Raw genomic sequence first — 26,165 nt, forward strand, 5'->3', positions numbered from 1 at the left:
AAAATTATGAATAAATGGTCAAATTCGGTTCATTTTGGGTAAATGCAACTAACATTTGGTAAAAACGAATATATAAAGGAAAATTTCAATAACTGTGACATTTGGTTAGTACTTGATCATAGCTTTGAAAATGGGGGCAAAAATTTGGTTATGAAGTAGTGAGCATAATTAAGAGTCTTTAAAAGTTATAACCCTTGAACCGAATAAATTGGTCCAAGTACGTTTCTAGCCCATTACCCCAACCCCTAGAAACCATTCAAAGCCCTTCCAGAAGTAAAATTCTGGATATAATCTTTATCTAGGTTTTCTAAAAATACCATCTTCACGGAATAAATTTGTGTAAATGCGAATTTCATTTGGGTAAGAAACTTTGTACTTGAAAGTTGAAGTTTAGTAATTTCAAGTATTTTTAGGAAATAAATTCGAGGAAATTAATATAAATTACGTAATCGTAAGTAAATGAGTGTAAATTCGAAATTGAGTGTATATGAGTGTAAATTCGAAATTGTAAATAATATAAATAATAAGCTAGGCCTTAATAATCGCCCGACCTTTAAACCCGGTGGTCGGGTTAAGTTCCGTAGAAGGGTAGAGTTTTTTTCGTAAATCTTTGATACTTATTAACTTAAATCAGTAAAAAAAAATATTTTAGGTAGAAAAATGGTGCCGATTCAGAATCTTAACGTTTCTTCAAATAGTTTAAATGCTTACGTCATATGGGTTCAAATGAATTGAACCAAATATATCTAGGCTATTCTGAATGCATTATGGTAAATGAAGTGAATTGGATATATGTTTGTTTTAACTTGTAATTTCTTAAACATAAATACTTTATTTATTAATCAAGCTGATTTAAATCAGCCAACCCTGTTAAGGTCCCTTAAATACGTTTACTGATTCCTTATCAATTTTCTGCCTCCATTTTCAAACCTTTGCGTTTACCCAAAATTATTTGTAAATACCCAATTTCCTAGCTTTTATCCAAATGTATTCGCACTCACCTAAATAAATTTGCATTTAAATAAATTTCCTTGCTTTTACCCAAATTTACCTACATTTACCAATTTCATTTCAAAAGGCCAATTTTTTATTAATGCCCAAATTTCCCTATACTTACCCCAAACGAATTCGCGTTAACTCAACGTATTCGCATTAACTCAATCTTGTTCGCATTTACCCAAATTTAATTTAATTTCCATAAATTTATCTACATTTACCCATTTTATTAGCATACATCACCTTTATCAATATTTTCCTTAATATATTTGTGTTTACAAAATGTTAATCGCATTTTCACAAAATTACTTGCATTTACCCAATAATTAATAATTTTGTTTATTTGAAAATTTAAAAAATTATATACAGTGATTTTCCCATGTTAAATCCCGTAAAGAACACTTTAAACTGACTAGTCAAAAACCATTTCGGTTACGGAAGCCCATTGACATTTTTCCTCGGAAAATTTTTCTAGGTCCCCGAGTTTGAACAAATCGATGAGAATCACCTCAGTCGTATCCTTGTAAGTAAAATCCTTTTTTCTACATCTTGATAGTCATCATTTAATTTACTGATATTAAAATTACAAAATTATATCTACTTGCTTCAATCGGTTTATCCATTTTGCTCTTTCATTTTTGATCACACAGTTCAAATATATCAAAACAAGCCATAATTTTATTGATAACTTTTTTTAACAGTCTACACTTTCAGTTTTAAAACAATTTTTCAAACTGATTGGAATAAAATGGTGCTTCGTCATAATAATTGGTGTCGCAATTTCGCAGTATCTATCAGTCGCTTCTAAGTATTGGTTGGCGGGCTGGAGTGATACTCTAAATTCAGTTGCCATTGAAGCTGGAAATATCACCAAAAAAGAACGAACATCTAGTCAACCAGGATTTATAATTTTTGGAATTTTTACACTCGGGCAGTGCGTGTTAATACCCGCAATGACATTGGTTTTGTTGCTCTCTTTCTTAAGAGGCTCGTGTGTGAAGTTCCATTCTTCATTTTGGGAGTTTTCCTCTGTTTATTACCTTTTATATTTGTGCAGGTAAAGTTTTTGATAATTACGATATTTTTACAAAACATTTATATTTGCTAAGGAAGGTTCGCAACGATCAAATATTTTGATTTATAATTCTTCTTTAAATGGATGTTATATGATCTAAGAATAAAATGGCAATAGAAATTACTAATGGTGTGCCATTTTTGTATTAAATCAAATATGAAATATTGTTAAGGCCAATTCCGAATAGGGATTGGTGAAATAGCATATTCTACTCCTAGCTGAGGTAACAAGATATACGCTGGTTGAAGGGGTTTTACCCGAGTTCTACGGTTCCCCTTACCAAAAAACTAGTTGAGGATAATGGTAATATTTAGAGTGCTGTGGGTTAGCGTGGAATTAATAGCTGCCAACGCACCGTAACGCGGCCACTTGATTAAAAGGCATTTGGAAGTCGCTAGCTATATTGGGGCCAAGTTTTCTTCGTAGGTTTGGCCTGGAGATTTTCTGAATAATTTGACTTTGAACTAGAAAACGCCATATGCGCCTTTGTTGGTTTGGTGTTAAAAGTAAAGTTTACCTTAATTTTAATATCTTCAAAACCAAAACCCTTGTCAAATTGAAACAAATTAAAATCGAGCAATGTAAAGTACACAAGAAAACACTAATTGTAAAATGTTTTAAGAGATGACATTTATCTTACATTGGGACGTAAAACGCTGCCCATCTATCAATTTGATAAAGAAATATGAACAATGGAAATAGTTTTAAAGCTATATCCGGTTGGACGAAATTTGTTTCAGATTTAGATGATATTAACATTATTAATAATATTAGGTTTTTATTCACGGCTGCACTACATTTTATAAACCCGATTATTTAAAGTAAATTTCGTGATGTGTTGTTCTTAAATTATTCATTATTTGTATTTAATAAGAACGTAATCATCTGCCAACTTCAAACATTAAAGAGTTATCAAAGCGACTTCAGCCTTACGTACCGTCTTCGAAAAGATAAAATTATTTTTACATAATTCCTCACTAATCAATCAATAATTATTTCGACTAACTACCACGCTTATAAACTGTATTATAGACTTTTTAAATTAAAATCGAAACCTTCTGTTGCAAAGATATTTCATGAGATCCAACGGCCAATTGAAAAGGCTGCTGTCTTCCGCCAACTCGCCACTTTATTCGCATTTCTCCGATTCATTGGCTGGCGTCGGAATCATCAGGTCACTTGACGCGACGGACATATTCACGAAAAAAGCCATTTCACTTATCAACGAAAAAGAAACACTAAGTTACAGTGTAGAGTCCACTCAAAGGTGCGTATTAATACCTTATAGGCCGAGTGACCAATGCGCAAAATGTCTTGCATTGAGGCCGAAAAGGGGGACACAACTTTCATGGCGTAAGTAAATAAGGAAACCCATTTTCCCGTTTTGCAGTTGGGCTAATCTTTCTAGCTACAGCACTGATATAATTAATATAGATACAAGCACGTGAAAATGAAACGTGTAAATGTTCGTAGCAATTGAAGAAGAGTTTATGTTTTTCAGGTGGTTGGGTATACGAATAAGTTTATTAGCAAGTTGTTTGCTGTTATTTGCCGCTTTAAATAGCGCTTTTGCAAAGGGAAGCCTTTCAGCTGGAATGATTGGATATATTTTAAACAATGCAAATTTAGTAAGAATAATAATACGAGACTATTAAATCAATTCAAAAAGCTATATATTTTTAACATGTTGTTTATGTAAATATGTGACTTTATAGATAAACGGCATGATTTATCTCACTTTACTTCGAGCGAGCAGTTTAGAAACAAACTTTGTGTCAATCGAGAGAATTATCGAATATTTATCTTTGACACCTGAGGTAAATTGAAACAAATGCTTTATCGGAGTTTATACAGGGTTAATTTTTGGCTCTGACCGAGCATTTTTCTCAAAAACTACATGAGTTAGAGTTATTGGAACATTTTTTAACGTTTTTGAAAATTATTTTTTTGGGTCGGAAGGTGTTGGACAAAAAATTCCAATGAGAAAGTAAAATAGGTTTTTGCATGTGATTTATCCAAATGTAAAAATAAATAAAACATTTTCTATTACTTTCGCACAAAGATCGGTTTTCATGTACTATTTAAAGCATAATCTTTCAGATTTAAACCATTCACTAACATTTATTGAGTCTGATCAACAACTATGGCCCTTTATTCTGGCGAGCAGTGCGTTTTAAGGTCGAGTTATTTTACGGAGATGGCAAACGAAACGCTCAAAGAGTAAGTCAAATGTTTAGTATTTGCTATCCTGATAGAAAACCAGGCCACAACATCGTTCTCGGAGCTGTTCGAGACTTCTACAACTACGGAAACGTCAATCCCAGGTTCCGTAGACAACGTCGTTTAAGCCTCAACACTGAAGAAATCGTATTAGACTACTTTGCTGCGTACCCTCGAGCAAATATTAGAGGTGCACGCGAAGATCTTAGGTGATCAAGGAACTAGCATCAACCAAGCTCTACACGAAGGAGATATGGAACGACGATATGATTTCTGCAACTGGCTAATTAACATATCTAATGATGACCCAAATTTCATCACTCATGTTCTGGTGACTGACGAGAGTAATGAAATTTCTTACTTGGGTTTTCCTTACCATCATCAACAACAATTTATACTTAAAGTGTTGGTTGAAGGAAATTTTGCTTTGGGTAATTAATGATTCATTAGAAAGAGCAAACATTTTAAAGCAAGTAAAGAAAATGTCATCAAAATCGGTTAAGCAGTCTATCAATAATTATAAAAAGAAGTCAAAATGGTGGAAATCGAGTTTTTCGGCGAATTTCCAGACTTCTAAAATTGTTTTCGGCACCCGTGAAGTATCATTGGCTAATTGCATGCAACTCTTTTCTTTACAAAGCAGGTTGATTTAACACCTATAAGAAAAACTCCTACGCAGTAGTAATTGAAAAGGGCATACACAAGGCTACGTAGTAGAAAAATGATATGAAAACGAAGGTTCCTCGCGCATAAAAACGTCGTGTCGCACGAGTTATAAAAAATTTATTTCGATAATAAGCCTTAAATTATGATTAAAAGTCTCGGGTTTGAAAACTTCTACAATTAAACAGAATCCCACCAATTCAGTTCCTTCTTCTTTCGAAATAAAACTACAGCTTCGATTTGCTAGTTCTACGGAGGAGAAAAATTCGCGCAAAATTTTATTACTTTCGACTTTTCGAGTTTTCGTGCAACCAACACTTTAATGTTTAAGCGAGTTTGGTCGGAGATAGAGTTATCGGGCTAATTTTCGTTCCCAATCGCCTTAATGGACTAAATTACTCGGCACTCTTGCAGAACGAAGTAGCAGAGCGTTAGATGACATTCCACTGGAAACGTACAGACAACTATGGTATTTACATGATAGTGCACCACCCCATCAACATCGATGTGTTGTGGAGCATCATAACAACGAGTTCCCTCGGCGTTGGATTGCTAGGAAAGGTCCCGTTCGATGGCATCCGAGGTCTCTTTTCGGTTTTCACGAAAGAAAGATTTTACGAGACGCCCGTTGCGAGCATAGATAATTAATTTACGACAATGAATAATTGCAGCCTTCGCACTTCTCACTCCTGATATAATCACCGGCTCGTTGCGAGAGATGCTCCATCGTGCCGAAACAAGCATCGTGGCCAACGGTGATATCATTGACTTTTACATGTAAATGTTCTGATATTCTTGTACGAATAAACTTTAAAATGAACCTATTTAAGACATTAAATTTGCGCACAAAACTGGATATTGCCCCATATGGACAACTTGTTTTGCATCACCTCGTATAATCGTAAAAAGTTGGTCTTTTTCAATGGAATATAATTTCTTTGTGCATTATTGAAAATGCTCTACAAATTTCTCATTGGAAATGTTTCTCTAGCCTCTTCCCGACAAAAAATAAAATTTTCAAAAACGTGAACAATGCTCCAATTTTTCTGAAAATTTGGATTGCAAGTGTTCCCGTACTAGATATAATACCCTAAGAATTTCATTACTATAACTCTTGTAGTATGTGAGATAAATACCCAGATAGCAGTGGCGCCGCCAGCAATAGGCACGAGTAGACACGTGCCTACGTGGAAAATTAGAGGGGCCCCAAATTTATTAAAAAAGGTAGCCCTATTTTTTCATATTGGTAAATTTTCCTTAGCCGATTTAATAGAGAAATTGCTGAAAAAAAAGTTCCTGCTTCGTGGGTGCGTGCTTACAGCAGCCTACTTCCAGGGGGTATTAGGTCAAACTTTGAAGCCGTCTAGCGCTCTTTAAACTCGTCGCAGAGAAACGCGACAAAAACCTGCATACTTCTCAGCTCATCCCCTACAACCACCAGAAATGTTTGTACTGACCATTGAATCACCCTGTATATAAGTTCAAGCTTAGTCTATGGTAGTAGTATAGTTTCAGATGGTTATTCATACCAGCGAAAACACATGTTTTAAATTCGAAAATAACTAGCTAATGTTTAATGTTTATAATAGTTATTTTTATCTCCTGATATAATAATGCATAAATATTTTCACACAAAGTAAGCGTTATTTACATTTTTGAAAGCATTTCAATTTTTAATGGGCCTTGGCTGTATTACTCAGCGATTTCCAAAGACTAAGAGGAATTCGCCGAGAGTTATTAGTCTTTAGTCACGTAATAATTTACGTTGTCAATGGCGAAACAGACCATTATTAAAAAAATGCATTAGGTAAATAGGTAGTGTCATACTTATGTTGATTATGTTACTTATGTTTTAAGTAAATATATTAAAAATTGGTGGGCAAGAGGGGGCCCCAAATTGTAGTGCCTACGTGGGATAAAATCCTGGCGGCACCCCTGCCAGATAGAGCAAAAAAGACACCCTCGTCTATAAACAACTATTAAATAAATTTTTATTTATGTTCTACAAAATTACATTTTCAATAATAGGCTGCTTGGAAAACAACGGAAAGAAATTTGACAAAGTCTTGGCCCAACGAAGGAAAAATTGTTTTTTGGAAATATTCGACAAGATATCGAGAAGGGCTATATTTGGCCTTAAACGATCTCTCATTTGTTATAGAACCAAACGAAAAGGTGAGTTATTATTGTCAAACTTAGACTTTTGTAAATCACAATAAATTGTTTTAAACAAAAAGTTCAACAAACCAGAAATAATTCGTTACCTTCTTTAACCCAAACACCACCTCACTTCGTCTAATAGTTGCAAATTTTAGCTGAATTTTAATTTCATAAATTAATATTTAGAACCTTATTGATAATCAGCTTGGCTAATACCCAAGGCACCACCTTAGGCCTAAGTCATCATGCGACTTTTGAAGCCCTTAATTTAGGTGGCCGGGTTACAATGCGTAGCAAGATCTGTAGAGTTTTATACAAATTTAAAAGATAAATGAGTTTTAGAGCGAAATCCGATTAATTTTAGCTTACGAAATCGCGTTGATTACATTGAATTCACATTTCGCAAAATGCCCCACAGTAATTGTCTCACCTTTTTTTGTAACTCTCCGCCCTTAATTTAGAGTAAAGCCAATACTAAGTATTCGGCACACGCTGAAGAGAAATGAACTCTAACAATCAGTAGAATATCATATTGTCGACGACTATAGGTTATCTTGTTGAACGGGCAATTATTCATACGCTTATAGACCCGAAGGGGCCATATCTCTGACTGTAGATTGAAAGCAGCATTGATAGCATGAGCTAATGGCATATTACTCTTAATCCTAATTAGAAACTTTCAAAGTTGTTTTAAGCGCAATGAACCATTCAGATTCGTTATTTTTAATCGCGCCACAATCGATGTCCACAATTTAAAGCTTATTCTAGAGTGTCAAATAAGAGTACTTGTATTCTATTAATTTAGTATTTAACACGCGCAGTAGTGCCATCTGCCTATATGATCCTTGGCAAACGATCTAGTGCCACGCGATGGAATTCTCAAGATTACCGAATTTCATTAGGGTGACACTAAAAATAATTTTAGAAATTTAGAATCTTTAGAGTAGAGCACTTTTTACTGCCCACCGTGGAAACTTTACTGCCCACTGTGGAAACTGTACATAATCGTTGGGTGATGGAATTAGAGGTCTAAAAGCAATAATTATATTATCTTCGCCCGGGGCTCAATATCAACCACTCTTTAGCTGTGACTCTCGCTTAAAGTTAGTTGAATTAAAAATAACATTTTGAAGTACATCATATACTTCTTTTAATATTTAATTTTTATTCGAAAAAATAAATGTTTAATGAACCTTAGTGTCATCTTCGTGATCTGATATTTGAGCAAGCTTCAGTTATAAACAATATCATTCCACGACCAATTTATTCAATCATAACGATTTATATTACTACTCATTTTTGAATCATAACTTTAGAAAAAATGTTAAATTTTGAGTTTTTTAAATAAAAACAATTTTAAACGAAAACGAATACCTAGAGATTTTGATTGATTTGAATAAATACCAGTTGTAGAATTCAAATAAAAATAGAGTTTTTTGATGGGTTAGAGGTCTAACATTTTATAGAAAATGAAATAAATTTTTTTCTCGACTTCTCTTGCTCTCTATTAACAATATCAAATGAACTTTTAGGTTGGTGTTGTCGGAAGAACCGGAGCTGGAAAATCGTCTCTGACGCTGGCTCTGTTCCGCATGATCGAAGCAGTTAGCGGCGAAATCCTCATCGACGGCGTGGACATTAGTCAAATTGGGCTCCACGACCTCCGATCGCGAATAGCCATCATTCCGCAAGATCCGGTTCTGTTTTCGGGGACGCTGCGAATGAATCTGGATCCCTTCGAAAGATACAGCGACGATGAGGTGTGGAAGGCCCTCGAGTTGGCAAACCTCAAGCGCCACGTTGAGGCTTCTGGCAAGAGCTTATTTTACGAAATTAACGAAGGAGGATCGAACATGAGGTAAATAAAATTTGGCTTTAAAATCAAATCAATCTTATCTTTAAAATAAACCGGATTACGCAAAAGCGAAATCACATTTTTCTTCGTTGTTGCTATGAACATTTTTAAAATTTTTCGTCACTTAAGATTTTGGACTTTAAACGGTTCTCGATGAGTAGCCCGTCCATCATCCGCGTTCCCAGCTTGTTGAGTTCATCACATTTTTATCATAGTGCAAAAGCCAATTCGCAATTTTAAGATACCCTCTATTAAAACAATTAAAATTTTCTAGTCAGTGAAATTAAAATAAATGACACAAAGAAATTAAGACATAACCCGGAGATTTAAGATTCAAGGACTGACGTATTAAAATATTTTTTTTTGCCTCACGGAAAGTATTTATCTAAATTCACGTTGCTCGATTATAACATTTAATACTCTCTTATTTCGTGGCGCGCGTTTTGACGGCTACCAACAGAGATCATAGTCGTTTCCTTTTTATCACTTTGTTCTTGAAAAACCGTTAAATTAATGAAAAGCTTCGCTTTTATCGAAAAATGCAAGTTAAAAGTCCGGACATGGAAAACAATTGCGCAAACGTTGTGCTCTTGAATTGACAAAATTTCCTTTTCTAAATAGTGTGGGTCAGCGTCAACTGGTTTGTTTGGCGAGGGCCCTTCTGAGGAAAACTAGAATTTTGGTGTTGGACGAAGCCACAGCCTCCGTGGACCCTGAGACTGACGAACTTCTGCAAGCCTCGATTCGGAAAGAATTCCAGTTTTGCACAGTCATCACTATCGCCCACAGAATCAACACCGTCATGGATTACGACAAGTAATATTAAATTATTTACTATTATAACCTAACCTCAAACCGTTCCAGCTATTACGTAAAAGTTGCACGTGACATTTTGCAAATGTCACGTGCCCCATGGCGCTTTTTTAGTTTTCTAATCTCTGAGATGGGCATTCATATGTTTATTATAAAGGTGTTTTAAATTTCGTGATCAGACCAATATTTAAGTAAATATCTTTGAATAACGAAATTTTCAGGGCAAATTTTTAAAATAAAAGTTTTAAATTATTAAATTTTAAGAGATAAATATTTTCCAAAACCAATAAAATATTTTCAATTTCTCAAAAATATTCGATTGTTTAGGTTGCGCCATATTTCAGAGAAATGGAACAAACGAGTATTTTGAAAAACCCGATATTTGGAATTAGAAAGGGAAAATTAAACTTAATGCTTGTCCTCGATTTGTCGAGTTACAATTGACATTATATAAAGGATGATGATACATGTACCTATTTCAGCCCAGCTGAAAAATTACAATTACAAATATTTATTGAAAATGCTAACAGTTTGCTACCAGTATTTTATACAGCAAGTAATATTCCATATCGTACCAGGAATAAATTCGGGGCTAACCAAGAGTGTGTAACCGCCTGTATAACGTCGGTGGTCAGAATTATCGGAGAGTTAGCATGCGATCACAGCAGATGGTCTTTCTCCGACATCATGACACGAATAGATACATGTAGAAGAAACGTAACGCGAGGGAATACGGAGGGCTTGGATTTTATTATAAGATGGTAGCATATTATATGATCAACTGAATACTGTCTTACATTAAAGATTGATCAATATAAATGAGAAAATATCTTAGATAATTTCAGCTGCCTACTTTTTTCAGACCTTCCTCGTAGAAATTCGCCACACCGAAAATATTGTTTGATTCCCAATAAAACGATACTTAAGATGTAGTACACTTTTTTTAGTTTCTTTTTAGGATTAAGTAAAAGCATGCCAATTTTATTTATAAAAGGTCATACAAAAATCGACAGTCAGTGGTTGACCTGCATTATGAAAATAATATTTGAAGAATGTACATTTTCTTTCATAAATTTCTTAAAACAAGTGAGAAAAGTGTGCTGTTTATTTGGGAATTAAACCATTGCTAAATAAAAAATGTTCGCGAATATTCCTTTTATTTTGTTCCAATACAATATTGTGAAATATTCGAAAAGGTGATATTGTCTAGTTGGCGTGTTTAAGATTTTCCTATAGCAAAAAGTATGATTAAAATGAAACTGCAAAAACAATTTATTTAGTTTATTCAGAATTTAAAATACTATTTGTTCACTGTATTTAAATTAATTAATTTATTTAGGAGGGGCCGATTTATTTTACTCGGGAGATGGTTGTAAATTTCATTTTACATTTTAGTTAAATAAACACACTGAATACACAATTTCTGGCCATGTCTTCATATTTTCAAAGGCGTATGTTTATTAGATTTAACACTTTCAGTTAAGCGGAAAAATCATTTTTTTTTGCTCAAGTCTATTTCAACTTATTATATTGGGTACCAAGTTTGACTATCAAGTAAACCCATTAACACCTTATTGAGCTAGCATATTTGGGCAACCACCATAAATTATTAAAACCTTTTTCTACGTAAGAAATTGATTCGTTATGCAGACTTGATTATTAAAATAATTAAAAATTTAATAATACCCAAAATAATGTTTTCCATTTTGTTATGTATTCAAAATCCTTATTCGCAACATATTTGTACGCACAGAGTTCAGTACATTTTATAATTTATATCAGCAGTCACAAAATATTTTTTTTCTCAAGTTCTAAAATAGTTTCTGGCACCGGAATAAATTGCACTTTTTAGGGAAAACACTCATCTTTTTTATAACAGCTTGAGTCTAAGTTTTTCGGGAACATTTTATCTAACATTTTCGAAACCTTATTTATGAGGCTACATTTAGCAAAATTAGCTTAAGTAATATCGATTATATATAAGCTTTTTAAGCCCGTTCTTTATAAAACAACATTATTTAACTTGATTATTGGTTTTCAAATTCTTCAACATCTTAGATATTAAATGAGGTCTTTAATAGAGAATGTTTTTACTCTATATTTGAATCATGCATTTCAAACGAAAGGTGCTCGATATTTGGAAAGATGAGTAGCCCGTCTGCCTAAAAGTAGCTCATTTATATATCAAGTTCTTCACCGGAACCTCGGAACGTAAATAGAATTATAAGAAAAAACTTTCGCAATCCTAACGGAACCTTTGCGAGACTATTAAGTAACTTCGGTAAAAAAAAAACAAAAGAAGCTTCTCCAGTTTTCTAAATAAAATCAATAGTGATATCAATAAAAGTAATTAACATACTTCATCTCCCGCTGATTTGAAAACATTTGTCTAACAAGAAAAACTCATTCATTATCTATCTAAACCTATTACCAAGAAGTAAAATATGTTTACACTTGGAATGTAAAAAGATCTATTGCTTTATCACCTGTAAGCCACTCCCGTTTTATCCCAGGCCACGTTAGTCTCTCTTAGACATAACAAGTGTAAACGTAGAAGAATCAGCGCTGTTTCAGTTTCAAATATGGTTTATAAATTAGAAAATTTTATTTTAAAATTATCTATAGCTGACATAGTTGGAGTTGTGATTTGGATATTACCATATCTACATTATCATCAGACGATCAAGGCCCCCTAAGTTTTAATTGGGTATAAGGGCCCACGTATTCAGCACTAGACAGACGAAAGGAAAATCAAAATTAGGATCTACGCTACCTGGCGGAGAAAAAGAGCAAATCATCCCAATCCCTTCACCCCTATATTCTACCACTTGTCATCTATAAAGCAGTTTCCGGTAGCATGCATTGGGGAATTTGTGCATAATCTTCGGTTTTTCACCATCAGTTGGATTCATGTAGCCAGTTTGGCCAGACATTAGCCTGACGTTAAAATACCATTCATTTCAAACTTAGGAGGGCCTTGATAGTCTTATGACAACAATATTTGTAATTTTTCGCTTTATTGAAATTGCTATAACTAAGCCATAAGCTAAATTTTCAATTTGGTTTTGACGTGGGTAGAAAACAAAAACTTGATATTTTATTCGTTTATCAAAGAAACGGTCTTTGAACACCTCTTTGGGTTGACAGTCGTCATCCGTTTTTTATCAAGAGATTTGATTTATTTTAATACCAAGCTTTGTTAAATAACAAGTAAGAAATTAATCTTAAACAATTTTATTCTAGAGTGTTGGTTTTGGACCAAGGATCAGTCGTCGAATATGATCAGCCTAATCTTCTTCTACCAGACCTTTACTTAGAGTTCCGTAAAATCGCCTTAGACGCCGGACTCATTGACCCGTAAACGATTTACGTATTGGGTAGTCATACATAAATAAATAAATGCATAAATAAAAGGAAAATTGCTAATTTTTAATCTGTAGCTGTATTCTTTGTAACTTTGAATAAATCAATCCAATAATAATTACGTACACGATGAGTTATTTTCAACAGCTGATGTGAAAAGATCTTAAATTTCGACTTTAACCAAACGATGAAAAAATCTTATTATAAATTAAAAACATGTTTAAGCAATCGACGAAAAATTATCTTAAGTATTTTAAAAAATCATAACCTAATATAACAAAAGATGTTATAAATTATGTGCAAAATAAAATTTGATAGTTAACTTCCTTAACCAATACAGAAAATAAGATTTTACAACTGATGTATTGTGAAAACACTTTTTAATGGACGTTAGCTAATGCGTTAAGACAAACACACAAACACGAAAAGATTTCAAGTCTAGCAATGGCCTTTGCTCGCTTCTCTCGTTCTCATAGACAATTTTTTTTAATTAATTAAGAAATTCTTCTTTTGGCTCATGTAATAAATAGCAATGACCTTATTTTTTCCAAACACACGTGTATCAATAGGTAATGCATGGGCCAACTGCGTAGTTCCCATTTGCGCAGTTCCCATTACCGCATCTGCAATTTCGCTGTTTTCCATTTGCGCAGTATCTCATTTCCGCAGTTTTTCATTAACGCGTTTTTCATTTGCGCATTTTTCATATGTGCATTTTTCATATGCGCATTTTTCCACTTGCGCAGATAGTTTTCATTTGCACGGATTATAATTTGCGCAGGTTTTTCATTTGCGCGGATTTCCACTTGCGTAGATATTTTCAATTCGGCGGCTTCCCACGACTTAAATATTCTATATTAAGCCTTTTTATATTATTTAAATATAATTAAATATAAATATAATTTAAATTTAGTGACTGCCGCAAAAATTGACACTTTTTCCAAAATACTGCAATTTAATTTTAGTGCCTGCCACAAAAAACACACATTGCGTGTTTCTTAGGGGTCAAAAAGGTTAATTAAGTTGTAGAAATGCTTGGTTAGGTTAGGTTATTTTAATTGTGCCGCCTATAATTGTTTGAGTCGCGAACAGGTTTGACAATTACTGAAACCATCCTCCATAAACTTTTCCGGATGGTTGGAACTAATCAGGAGATAAATAATACACTACGGTCTTACCCAAGGCCGAGAAGCTACAAATCGCTGTTTGACTTCCAGCGACTAATTCAACAAATGATATTTCAACTGAGCAAAACATGAAAATTTTTGGTATTTTCAGCGCGACCGGACATAATACGTAGACCAATAGTGCAGCTGGATGCTAAATAAGGTAATGTTAAAAATAACCCTTTTGCCAAGGAAAAAAGGCTTAATAATGAATATTTAAGTCATGAAAATCCTCGCAAATGGGAAATTCGCGCTAATAAAAAACATGCGGAAACGAAAAATCGCACAAATGACAAACCACGCAAATGAGAAACTGCGCAAACGGAAAACCACGAAAATGAGAAATCCACGCTAACGGGAAAACCGCGCAAACAGGAAACCCCGCCAACGGGAAAACCAGGGAAACGAAAAAAACCGCGCAAATGTTAATTTGCGCAATTGACAAACTGCGCAAAAGGCAATTCCGCAATTGGGGTGCTGCGCAAATGGAAAAGTGTGTAAACAGAAACTGCGCAGGTGGGAAGTGCGCAAATGGAAACTACGCAATTGGGGAGCTGCGCAAATGGCAATTCCGCAAATGGGAAACTCGCAAATGGAGAAGTGCGTAAACAGAAACTGCGCAGGTGGGAAGTGCGCAAATGGAAACTACGCAATTGGGGAGCCGCGCAAATGGCAATTCCGCAAATTGAAAAGTGCGTAAACAGAAACTGCGCAGGTGGGAAGTGCGCAAATGGACCCAAACCTTATCAATATGGGTTGTAGGTGAATTCCCATAAAATCCGAACTATCAATGTATTCATTATCGTCCCTTAGGCTTTGCGAGGCCTTGTTTAATACCACAATGCAACGTCTACATTTTATATTATTGGCACTTTTTCTCACTGATTAAAATTGTTTGAGATAAATTGAGGCGCTAAAGACTTACAAAGAGGAGCAAGTGTTTTGCAAAGCATAAATTTAGGAGATATTCGTACCGGTCTATAGAGGGATTCTCACTAGGAAGGCTGATCGTAAACGAATTAAATTTTCTCTAACAGCAACCTGTTTATACAGTGGCGTAGCGAATGGACGTGGGGCCCAGGGTTGAACGCGAAAAAGGAGCCCCAACCCTACGTGTTTTTAAAACGCACCAATAAAAGTCAACTTAAAGGGAATATAACCTGCAAAGCAATCTTTACGGAAGACCCCTTCAATTTTTCAAATTTCCCTGTACAGGGGCGCCAAACATTTCTAAAGCCAAAGGCAAGAGCGGCCAGAGCCGCAAACGTGTTGGTGTTCTACACCAAATACCTGAGGTTATGTTCCCTTTAAACAAGTTCAGACTAAATTTTAAACAGTTCAGATTTTAGGTAATTTGATTAAAATTATGACAACAAATTTACCAATTCATAAAATTATGACGCAAAGCCCATGCAACATCACTTGCATATTCCTTTAATAATTATATACGTTGCCTCATGAAAGATACAAAATGTAGTTTTCAAAAATCAATTCTTACCCTCGGGCAGCCCATGGTGTCGCCTTTTGTTGGGCCATGATGAGGGCGTTTGTTTGCTATATGTGAGGCAGTCATGATGGCTGTCTCACTGGCCGAACGTTGTTTCGCAAAGCGCACTTTTTTCCGGGGCTGGTTGGTTCAGTAGGCCGCTGTAGTGCTGAAGGCGGAGCAGCGGGATACATATACATAGACTGATGTCGGCGTGGCCATAACACACATATCACACCTGATTAATCAGATGGACGAGTGGACTGAGTTGCCCTACCCGTCACAATCGCTCATAACGAGTTTAAAAAAAATAACACATATCCCTAATTTAATTAAGGCAGCAGCTGTTCTAGCTACGAAGCATAATTTATTTAAGTTCTAAGATATCTTTTAAAACATAAAAACAATAACTTAAGTCTGAAGTGTAATAAGAAACCATTTTTGATAACTACTTGTGCAGGAAAAGCAGAATATATCTTTCAACTATAATAATATCCAGCTTTGAATGGGTCACTACTCATAAAAATTAAATGTATAGAATTATTTATGACTTTAGACTTTCAAATATACTTAAATAACATAAATAATATAGTATTTATACTTATAAGTTTAATTATTGAATTGAGGATTTTAGGCTAAATAAGCTAATATTTAAAAATGATTAAAAAAAACCTTGTTGTCATTTAAGATTCAGAGCATCTTGAACTCTCCGGCGCAATTTAGTTTTTTGGTTGAGTAGATGGAACAATACAGTCCGCTCAGGGGCGTGCCGAAGAGAGTACGTTGGGGGGGGGGGGGAGGTAAGTGAGATTTGCCAAGTAAATAACACAGTTTGTCAAGTCGTCTAAGATTGGATTGTTACGATAGATTTCAATTTAAATGTTTTGTTAAAATTATGATCGGTGGCGCCATCCGCTGTTAGCGGCGGGAACTATATACTATACAAATGAATTAATAGTACTAATGTACTTTGAAAGTTATAGATGGCGCCACCCGTATAATGATAGAGTTGACGGCTGAGTGCGCCGACTCGAAATTTCAGAATTTGTTTCGCGAAACAACGACTACCGAACGCGCCTATGTCATTCTAGCGGTACTATTTCCAATTCAATGGCGAAAACCACTGGGCATCTAGTTATAGTAGGTGGGTTTTTTTCGCTTGTCCGGGGACCAAAAGTGTAAACCTTTTACCCTAAGACGTTTTATTCGCCTGTTCTCGGGGTAATATTTTCCCTGTCCCGAATTTTGTTCGCTTGTTCCAGAGCTCTAAGGTTACACTTTTTACTCCTCCTCGAAAGGAGGTGTAGAGGGAGTAATCTAGCTTTGTCGTCTGCTTAAATTTCGTTTCACGAAAACATGACGGGCAACAGGGTGAGAAATAAGGATTTTTTTAAACTGGACCTAAGGCCAGTTGAGCCTAGGTAGTTTAATTAAAAAACTGGCCACTGGCCGCTTACCATTTTTAACCTTCAAAATCAGGCTTTCATAATTTTTGGTCAAAATATCCATTCTTGACCCGAACAAGCCTACTGAGAGAGAGACTGTTTATATTCATTTTTGCTAACTACTCAATTAGCTTCTTCTATACTGTGTGTAAAGTAGACAGATTCACGATACCCAGTCACCCACCCACAGCATAGAAGCCAAGACCAAACAATTTTAGGGATTAATATAGTATTTACTTACTGAACTAAAATCTTGAAAGAAAGAAAAACACTAATTAATTAAGTGGTCACTAGGGCCACTAACACCCCAAGCATTTAATTTTTAAACTGGCCCAGCTAATTTTTAAACTGGCGATTGGCCTGTGATGGTGCCTTATTTCTCACACTGACGGGCAAGCTTTTTTAAAAATAACCTTTAACCTTTGCCGGGAGTAGTGGCTCACTCCTGTAATCCCAGGCGTCCGGGAGGCAGAGTTTGTGGATGGTCGTGTGAGGACGACTACCAATTCCCCAACGGGTGGTCGGAATACTTCCGCCACTGGTGTCCCCACCCCTGTCCCCACGTATCCCCTCGTTGGCGTGGCCGTTACACATATCTCGCCCTGATTAATCAGATGGTGTTTCGCCGGGCTCGCGGTCTTCTCAGACTCGATCAGCCCTTTCTTCCTTGAATAAAAAAAAAAACCTTTAACCTTTAACTACTCTCTTCTTACTCGAACTCGTTTTTTTCGTCAAGACAGAATTGAAGTTAAATGACGTCATATGGCTACACTTTTTAACCTGCTCATAAAACCCAGAACAGGCGAAAAAAAACCACCTAATGAGTGAAGCATTTGCATACTCTCTTTATATATAAAGCAAGATACACGAAGAAGAAAAAAGGTATTGAACGATGCTACAGCAATTTAAAAATACCATCAAACCCGCTTACTATTTTCTCTTCGTGTATCCCGCTGTAGTAAAATTTAGATAAATTTCATCCTGACGAATACTAGTTGTTGTTTAACTGAACTGCTTTGAATAACTGGAATTATTCACACCCAAATATAACATAAACAATTCAAACACTTATTACTGAAATAATATCGTAAGAACAACCGACACTGTATCACACGTTATCTTTACCCAACGCAACTTTACGAATATTGGCTTGTAAAATTTTCACTTTCCTAAAGAATATCACTATAATATTCACGACTTACCTAATTTACTTTAAGTAAAAAAAACTATAACATCTCCTATAGATATTACAACTAGGTATTTTTATAAATTTTATACAGATTGCCAAATTTAACGTAGAAAATTAACACTGAAATAATAACGAACGACCGATATTCTCTATCACGCGTATATCTGCCTTTTTTTTAGATACACATACATCGGTGTCGACCCTAGGCCTGAGACACCAGCACACACAGAATAACTGATTAATCAGGGTGAGATATGTGTAACGGCCACGCCAACGGGGGGATACGTGGGGACAGGGGTGTTGACACCCGTGGCGGAAGTATCCCGACCAACCGTTGGGGGATTGGTGGTCGTCCTCACACGGCCTTCCACAAACTCTGCCTCCCAGACGCTTGGGATTACAGGAGGGAGCCACTACTCCCGGCGCGTATATCTGCCTTTGAATTTTATAAGGTGCTGCAGGAAAAATGACTATTTAAAAGGCTTTTACCACAAGGCTGAATTAAAGTTCCGACACACTAGCAGCCTAGCATAGAAATCAGGTCTTGTAAGTTAGACATAAGGAGAAGCAACTACAACATAGTTAATGACTTTAGGAAAGTAAATTGCTGGGAAATTCTAAATGATTTGTTGCTACATCGTTTACAATCGATTTAGTAGTTTTTTAATTAACTAACATGTTTCATAATTTTCATTTTGCCAAGTCCACCTCGATTTGCCAACTCTACAAAGCTTTGGGGGAGAGCCTATCCCCCCCCCCCGGTCGTCCCTTAGTCCGCTAACCGCTATGCGATTAATCAGGGGTAAAGGCCACGCCAACGGGGGGATTGTTGGGGATAGAAGTGGGAAGTATTCCGACCACCCATTGGGGGATCGGTGGTCGTCCTCAAAACTGCCATCCACAAAATCTGACTCCGAGACGCTCGGGATTACAGGAGTACGCCACTACTCCCGGCCTCGGGCGCAATTAACTTCGTTGAAATTTTTATTTCACTATGAGTCTAGGTGAAGCAGTGGCGATGAAAATATGACGCCTGCTAAACCCGTTGAGCTGGGAATATTAATCTAGAGGTCCAGTCCGGACTTCGGATTTCGGTATTTCACGAAACAAGTTTTAAAAAATACGAATGTGTCGTGACTGCCGTCTGCTCTAAAATGACGAGAAAATTATATAATTCTACCCGTGTGGCCATCTATCGCGTTTGCCGTCAAAAATATATAAGATCAAAACATTAAGAAACGGATGGCGCCATGGGTCGAATGATAAAGTTTTCTCGTCATTTTAGGGCACACGGCACATTAATAATTTTCAAAACTTGTTTCGCGGGGAGCAGATTTGATTGGATCTCTAGATTAATAATCCCAACCCAATGGCCGTTTATTTTTTAAGTATAACTTTTATTTTAGATGAAATTATGGAAGAGTTGAAATAATTATATTTAGCCTAATTTTTGCCACCTGCAGTGATTCCCACGCGGGTCACCTCTTATTGTTCGCGATCGCGATGGGGCTCCCAAAAGGTCGAGGGCCCAGGGAAACCTGTCTGGTAAACCCCGTGTACGCTACGCCACTGTGTTTATGAATGTCATCCGAATTCTGAACACGACAAACCGTTTGAAAAAAATTAACAAGCGGAGAAAAAAACCGTTGTTCCTCCATCGAAGGTATGTCGTTTAGTGTTTTTATTGGTTTTGGTGTTATATGTAATTACGATATATCTTACGAATCGGTAAGGGAGAGTAAAGGTTAGTTCCCAATTGGCGAATTTTCCCGACGAATTACGTTTTCGCTCAGCGACCTATAGGGCATTTACGTATTAAATTTTATTCGCGAGCGTCAATTTATCCGGCGTGCGTTATTAGACAATTTGAAATCTAAAAAATATGATAGAAATATGAATCAAACTCCAAGAAAAAAAATGGGCTTTGCAAACAACTTCATGTTGAATTACTGTTAATAATTTTAAACGAAATTCCAGTATATCTATAATAAAATAATTGCAACACCAATAAAAATTGCTACATAGCGCATGGTATTCGAGGGTTAAATAACGATCGTGGTTGATCATGTCTTAATTAAAATCATTTCCTCTTGATAGATGGCCCCCTTTATAACTTTTTCCTCCATGTTTTAACAACGTTCATGCAAGTGTCTCTAGTTATGATTTTATCTATTCGAAAGGCTCGGTGGTAAATGTTCCCCGGTGGGCTTTTCAAATGGCGCTTTGGTCCCCGCTAAACGAACTTTATCACCAACTTGTCATGCTGGATTTCACTCAAGTGTGAGATCCCTTACATTTTATTACCAATTCCCAACTTGTTGTGCTTATTGAATTCTTCGGTGCAATATCGGTGGACGAGTGAGATCTAGGATTGTAAGCTCGCGTGAATAAAGTCACTTCTCTACGTATTGAAAAATAACTAAAAATTAACTAGAGAGCCGCATGGACCTATTTAACATTTATTTCATAAAATAACAACTAAGATTTGGACCCGCGGTTCTTCCATTTTCATGTTCGTGGGCCTCAGATGAACTACCAGGTAACAAGACCCCAACAAAAGTGCAAATATCCAATGCTGCAGCCCCAAAGTCAAGGGTGCGCCCGGACCTTTCCGGGAGGAAACGAAACTAAAAATAACTAAGAACCTCTGGCATCCACCCCCCGAAACCACGAGCAAATTTTCCTAGGTCAGGCAACGTCATCCGAATCATCACAAGACAATAGTCTTAAGAACACCAATGACCCACATAAAACGTGAGGTCACCATTTGGTTTTGTTTAAACTCTGCCCCACAACTTCAGAATTCTGATTTTGCTAGAATTTGGATTCTCCAACTGTGAAGTGACCCCATGTTGGAAGAAACATAAAAGAATGCGCGATAAGTCACGACCATATATTCGTTAACCCTCGCGCCAAGTCACGACCGAAACAACCATCGCTAACGCAGAGATGGTGAGAGCAGATAGCAGCCCGTCCTAGAGAATTAACACAAAAAAGATCACCCAAAGTTTTAGTATAATCATTCTTCTGGCATCCTTAGTTTCAACAAAGATAATTTAAACTCGTACCCTAGATTCGAAATCACTCTCTCGCGCGTTGCCGATAGCTTTACCCACTTCCCGCCGGAACTCAGAAAAAATTCGCTCCATGGTTTGCGCCTTAGCACAACCACGGCCAACTTCGATCACGCGCTGCCGCGCTATATAGCGCGCCAGCGCGTGATCGAAGTTGGCTGTGCCGCAACCAATGGAGCCCGATTTTTCTGAGGTCACGTGCCGGAAAAGGGTAAACGCTTCGTAACAAAACCGTCAATGGGAAAGCTCTCAGTATTTGAATCTAGGGTACGAGTTTAAATTATCTTTGGTTTCAAGATGCGAGTTACTTCTACAAGTCGCTCCATCGCTGAATAGATGGAATTCCATCTAGTGGCGCCAAAGGCTTTAAGGCCAAGTCTGTTGGGTGCCTTACTACGAAAAACCTCGCTCCACTTGGGAGAGTGATGGAGGAAAGTTATCCACTCATTGACCAGATTGATCATGGTTTCAGCCCGAGGGATAATTTTAATTGAATTATTGTCCATAAGCTGTAGTGAGTGGCAGATACATCTTTTCCTCGTCCAGGTTTTGTGGAACTCGGGCTCGACGGCCAGTATTGGCAGTGGAGTTGTCGAAACAATTACGCCAGCGGGAGTACTAGAGTCGGGAACCATAAGTAGGTTCCAAGTGTTCCAACCTATAAACGAAAGAAAATGGATCTTAAAAATTGAGTCTCAGTATAGCAACCACCGACTGAGAAATAAGAACTTGCCATCATTCAAGCAAATACTCGCGTCGTCTGACGACGCTGGATCTGATTGACCTGAGTCGGACGTTGAAGGTGAAGAGCATCTCAGCTCGAAAGGAGGAACTATTGGTCATCAATTACGTCCACCAAATTGACAGCCCTCGTAATGTTCGAAGCGTTGTCCGCACAAACGCAAGAAATCTAGAAATGATAGAAATCATTTATCGATTCCCGCAACTTGGCTTCACGAAATTGAAATTATTACAGAAGACGGCGAAAGCCCAAATTCTGCCAAAGCTTCCTTTATCTTTGACAAAATTGCGGCGCCAGTGTGGGCTCCCGGAAAGTGGAGGAATCCCAGTAAAACGTTACGGAATTTAAAATTAGCGTCAATGAATTGAGTGCGAACTCCAATAACGGATTGTCGGCTACGGCTTGACCAAATGTCCAAAGTAATGTGAAGATTGACACTACCAAGAATCTTCTGACATGTAAGAAATACTTTAAAAAATAAGCAGTTTAAATATAATAGGTTAAAACCAAAAAAAGCTATTTACCGTGAGTTTTGGCTTCAGTTCATTTGTGACAATATCTCACAACTGCGAGGTAATAGTTCTCCGGCTAGGGACTTTCAGGTGGGGATTGGCAAAGTTCTGAACTTTTCTGAACCCTTTGCCATCAACTACACTAAACGGCAACCCATCCATCGCAACCATATAAACGAGCCATCTCTTAAAGATGGTCTGAATGTCTTTTTGGCCGGCCTCGTCTACCTTGGTTCTCTTCGAAGGAGGGGTCGAGTCGTTCGATCCCGAACCCAAGATATCCATCCAGTATTCGTCGTTGTTGTTCGAATCCTGCATCAGTGAGAGATTATATTAGGCCGTTTTTTTATGAAATTAGACCGCTGTTTTAATTGATAAATAAAATCTGTATTATTTATAAGTCATGTTTTGTAAAATGTATTAATTTAGTACAAGCCATTTTAGATTTTTCGAAGGACGCCCTCGACCTTTTTTGTTTCCAAAGTTTTTCATTGGCTAAGTGATTTTTAGCAGTTTCTAAATCTAGATACTTTATGTCATTGCATATCCAGTTGTGTGACATTCTTGCATTTTTTATTACATGGTTTTCAAGGTGGATTCGCTCTCGTCACTGGCTCTTGGTACAAAGGACTGGTAGGCAACATGAAGGACGTCCATCATTCAATTTTAGGCGAGAAATAAAATAATTTCGAAGGGTTACGACGATAACGTTATCTATTATATACTTCAATTAAAAAAGGCGCCATTACATTTAAACAGCGGTCTAATAAATACGATTAAAAAATTGATTTGATTTTTATTAAAAATTCATAAATTTCCAAACGGATAAAATTAATCAGAAAATATAATAATCAGCTTTAAACAATAAATTTTTTCCCGGGTTCAACATACCAGTAGAGGGGAAAAATAATCGTTCCCCCTGCCTTTAATATACACCAGTATGTGAGCAGTGACGCGTTAAATACCACCCGGGCCCATAGGCTTGTGCTTTATTAGGGCACCAGATCTGATTCTCCTGCCCTAAAAAACGCAATGGTGTGCATTTAGAGTTGTGCTTTACCAGGGTGTCTGGCACTTGTCACCCTCAAGGGTGGTTGTGCACTGGGAGTTGTAGCCCTGGTCAATCGTGGTGCGACCCGTATACTTCCGCCTTCGGGCAGGTTCCGGGCTGCTGGCAAGCTCCTGTAGATTTGGGTCCGCCACGATTCAGTCTAGGCTAGGTTGCGGTGTGCGCGTTTTGGCTCTTCGCTGCTGGGCTAATAAGTTGCTTGTCAAACGCAGTTAGAGACAGGAGAAAACTAGAAGTCAAGCTTCAAATGACACGGGGTTCCAAGAAAGGCGACATCAATTGTTCACGGTATTCGTCTTAGTATTAATTTGCGATTTATTGGCGCCGGCTGGGAATAGAACCCGGGTCTGCTGCGTGCAAGAGATTTACTCTAACCACTGAGCCACCGACGCTTGTTACCATGACTTATTCTACATATTTTAAATATTTATACATTATATTAATCTTATATTTAATTAAATATGTATACAATATATTAATCTTATATTTAATTAAATGTGTATACATTATATTAATCTTATATTTAATTAAATATGTATACATTATATTAATCTTATATTTAATTATTTATACATTCTATTAATCTTATATTTAATTAAATATGTATACAATATATTAATCTTATATTTAACTAAATGTGTATACATTATATTAATCTTATATTTAATTAAATATGTAAACATTATATTAATCTTATATTTAATTATTTATACATTCTATTAATCTTATATTTAATTAAATATGTATACAATATATTAATCTTATATTTAATTAAATATGTATACATTATATTAATCTTATATTTAATTAAATATTTATAAATTATATTAATCTTATATTTAATTAAATATTTATACATTCTATTAATCTTATATTTAATTAAATATTTATAAATTATTTTAATCTTATATTTAATTAAATATTTATAAATTATTTTAATCTTATATTTAATTAAATATTTATAAATTATTTTAATCTTATATTTAATTAAATATTTATAAATTATTTTAATCTTATATTTAATTAAATATTTATAAATTATTTTAATCTTATATTTAATTAAATATTTATAAATTATTTTAATCTTATATTTAATTAAATATTTATAAATTATTTTAATCTTATATAAGATAAGAAGCTTCGTACTATAATAAGTAAGTTTACCATTTTTGACATGGAAGGCCAACTGATCAGCTCGTAGCCAGTTTCCCAGAAAAATGCAAAAATCAAATTTTGTCCGTCTTCGAGTAAACGTTGTTTTTCGCACTTTACTCAAAAAATAATAAAACATTTCTTTTGGGAACTTTATTTAAATATCATTATTTATACGTAAATAAGTATTTTTTAAGTAAAAATTATCATTATCTTAATTAATTTATTTGCAGTTAAATAGAAATTAACATTTATCCATTAAGCCTTTGCTTCCTAGGGAAAATTAGCCCGTAGAATCCGATCATATATTCTAATTTAAAAATAACGAATTTAGAAGTAACAGAAAGAATTTTGTGGAAAGTTAAATTTAGTTTAAAGTTAGTTTTGTTTTATCTCTTCCATAAGTTTTTTTACCCAGCTGATTTTTTACAGAGTTAAAAAAAATAATAATTTAATTTTCATTTAGGTGTATCCATCTAGCATTGTGTGAATAATTTTGGGAATTTTAATTACAGTAATCAAGTATGGTAAATATTTGAATAATTTTTCATAACAATAAACGTTTCGGGCATTCAAACTTAATCCTCTATGTAAAGGCGTCTTAATTAATCAAAAGCTTAAAGAGTGAGTGGACTGAAATTATTGTTATTTGAGGATCTGTAGTGTACGAACCATACCGTTGTAAGGTAGTACAGCCAGAACAGGTCTGGAGACCCACCAATCAAGTACTGTTGATAAATGTGCTTACTTACACTACGTGCGTAGAATTTGTTTTTAGTTTTTTAATATAAATTACACATGGTTGGTTTTTTATTTGAAAGCTCCGCAGAGTTGGAAAACTCTTGATACATGATTGAGATAAAAGTAAACGATTAAAAGCTCTTCACAAATCATGCTATGCTACCCATTATCACTATCTTATCAAAGGTCTGTTGTTATTAAAAGTTTTACCAAAATTAGTATATTTCACTTGCTTAGTAGAACCAGTTATACACCTATTATCTTGTTATCTAAGTCTTAATGGGAAATTAAAACTCAATTTGACAGTAAAATATTTAAAATAATATTCAATATTTTAAATCACATTCAATAATATTAAAATGTCTGTTCAAAATATATTTAAAAATAAAACCTATTTATTTTCTAACTTATGGCTTTTATTTTCAATTATAAATTTTAGGCAAA

The 26,165-nt window shown here is 35.5% G+C and overlaps 1 protein-coding gene across 1 annotated transcript; it reads left to right on the forward strand.

Moving 5' to 3' along the window:
* Positions 1–3,822: 3,822 nt before the first annotated feature.
* On the forward strand, positions 3,823–13,143 carry LOC149926155 (multidrug resistance protein mrp-7-like; the record flags this gene model as incomplete). The annotated part of the gene is made up of 5 exons (XM_090161874.1): positions 3,823–3,888; positions 6,983–7,129; positions 8,647–8,972; positions 9,591–9,785; positions 13,026–13,143. Coding segments are annotated over 5 exons (852 nt in total), but the record flags the coding sequence as incomplete, so codon positions are not given.
* Between the last annotated feature and the right edge of the window lie 13,022 nt (positions 13,144–26,165).

This window comes from Leiobunum rupestre, chromosome 10, assembly GCF_980474605.1.
Source record: "Leiobunum rupestre chromosome 10, qqLeiRupe1.1.hap1, whole genome shotgun sequence".
NCBI classification, from domain to species: domain Eukaryota; kingdom Metazoa; phylum Arthropoda; class Arachnida; order Opiliones; family Sclerosomatidae; genus Leiobunum; species Leiobunum rupestre.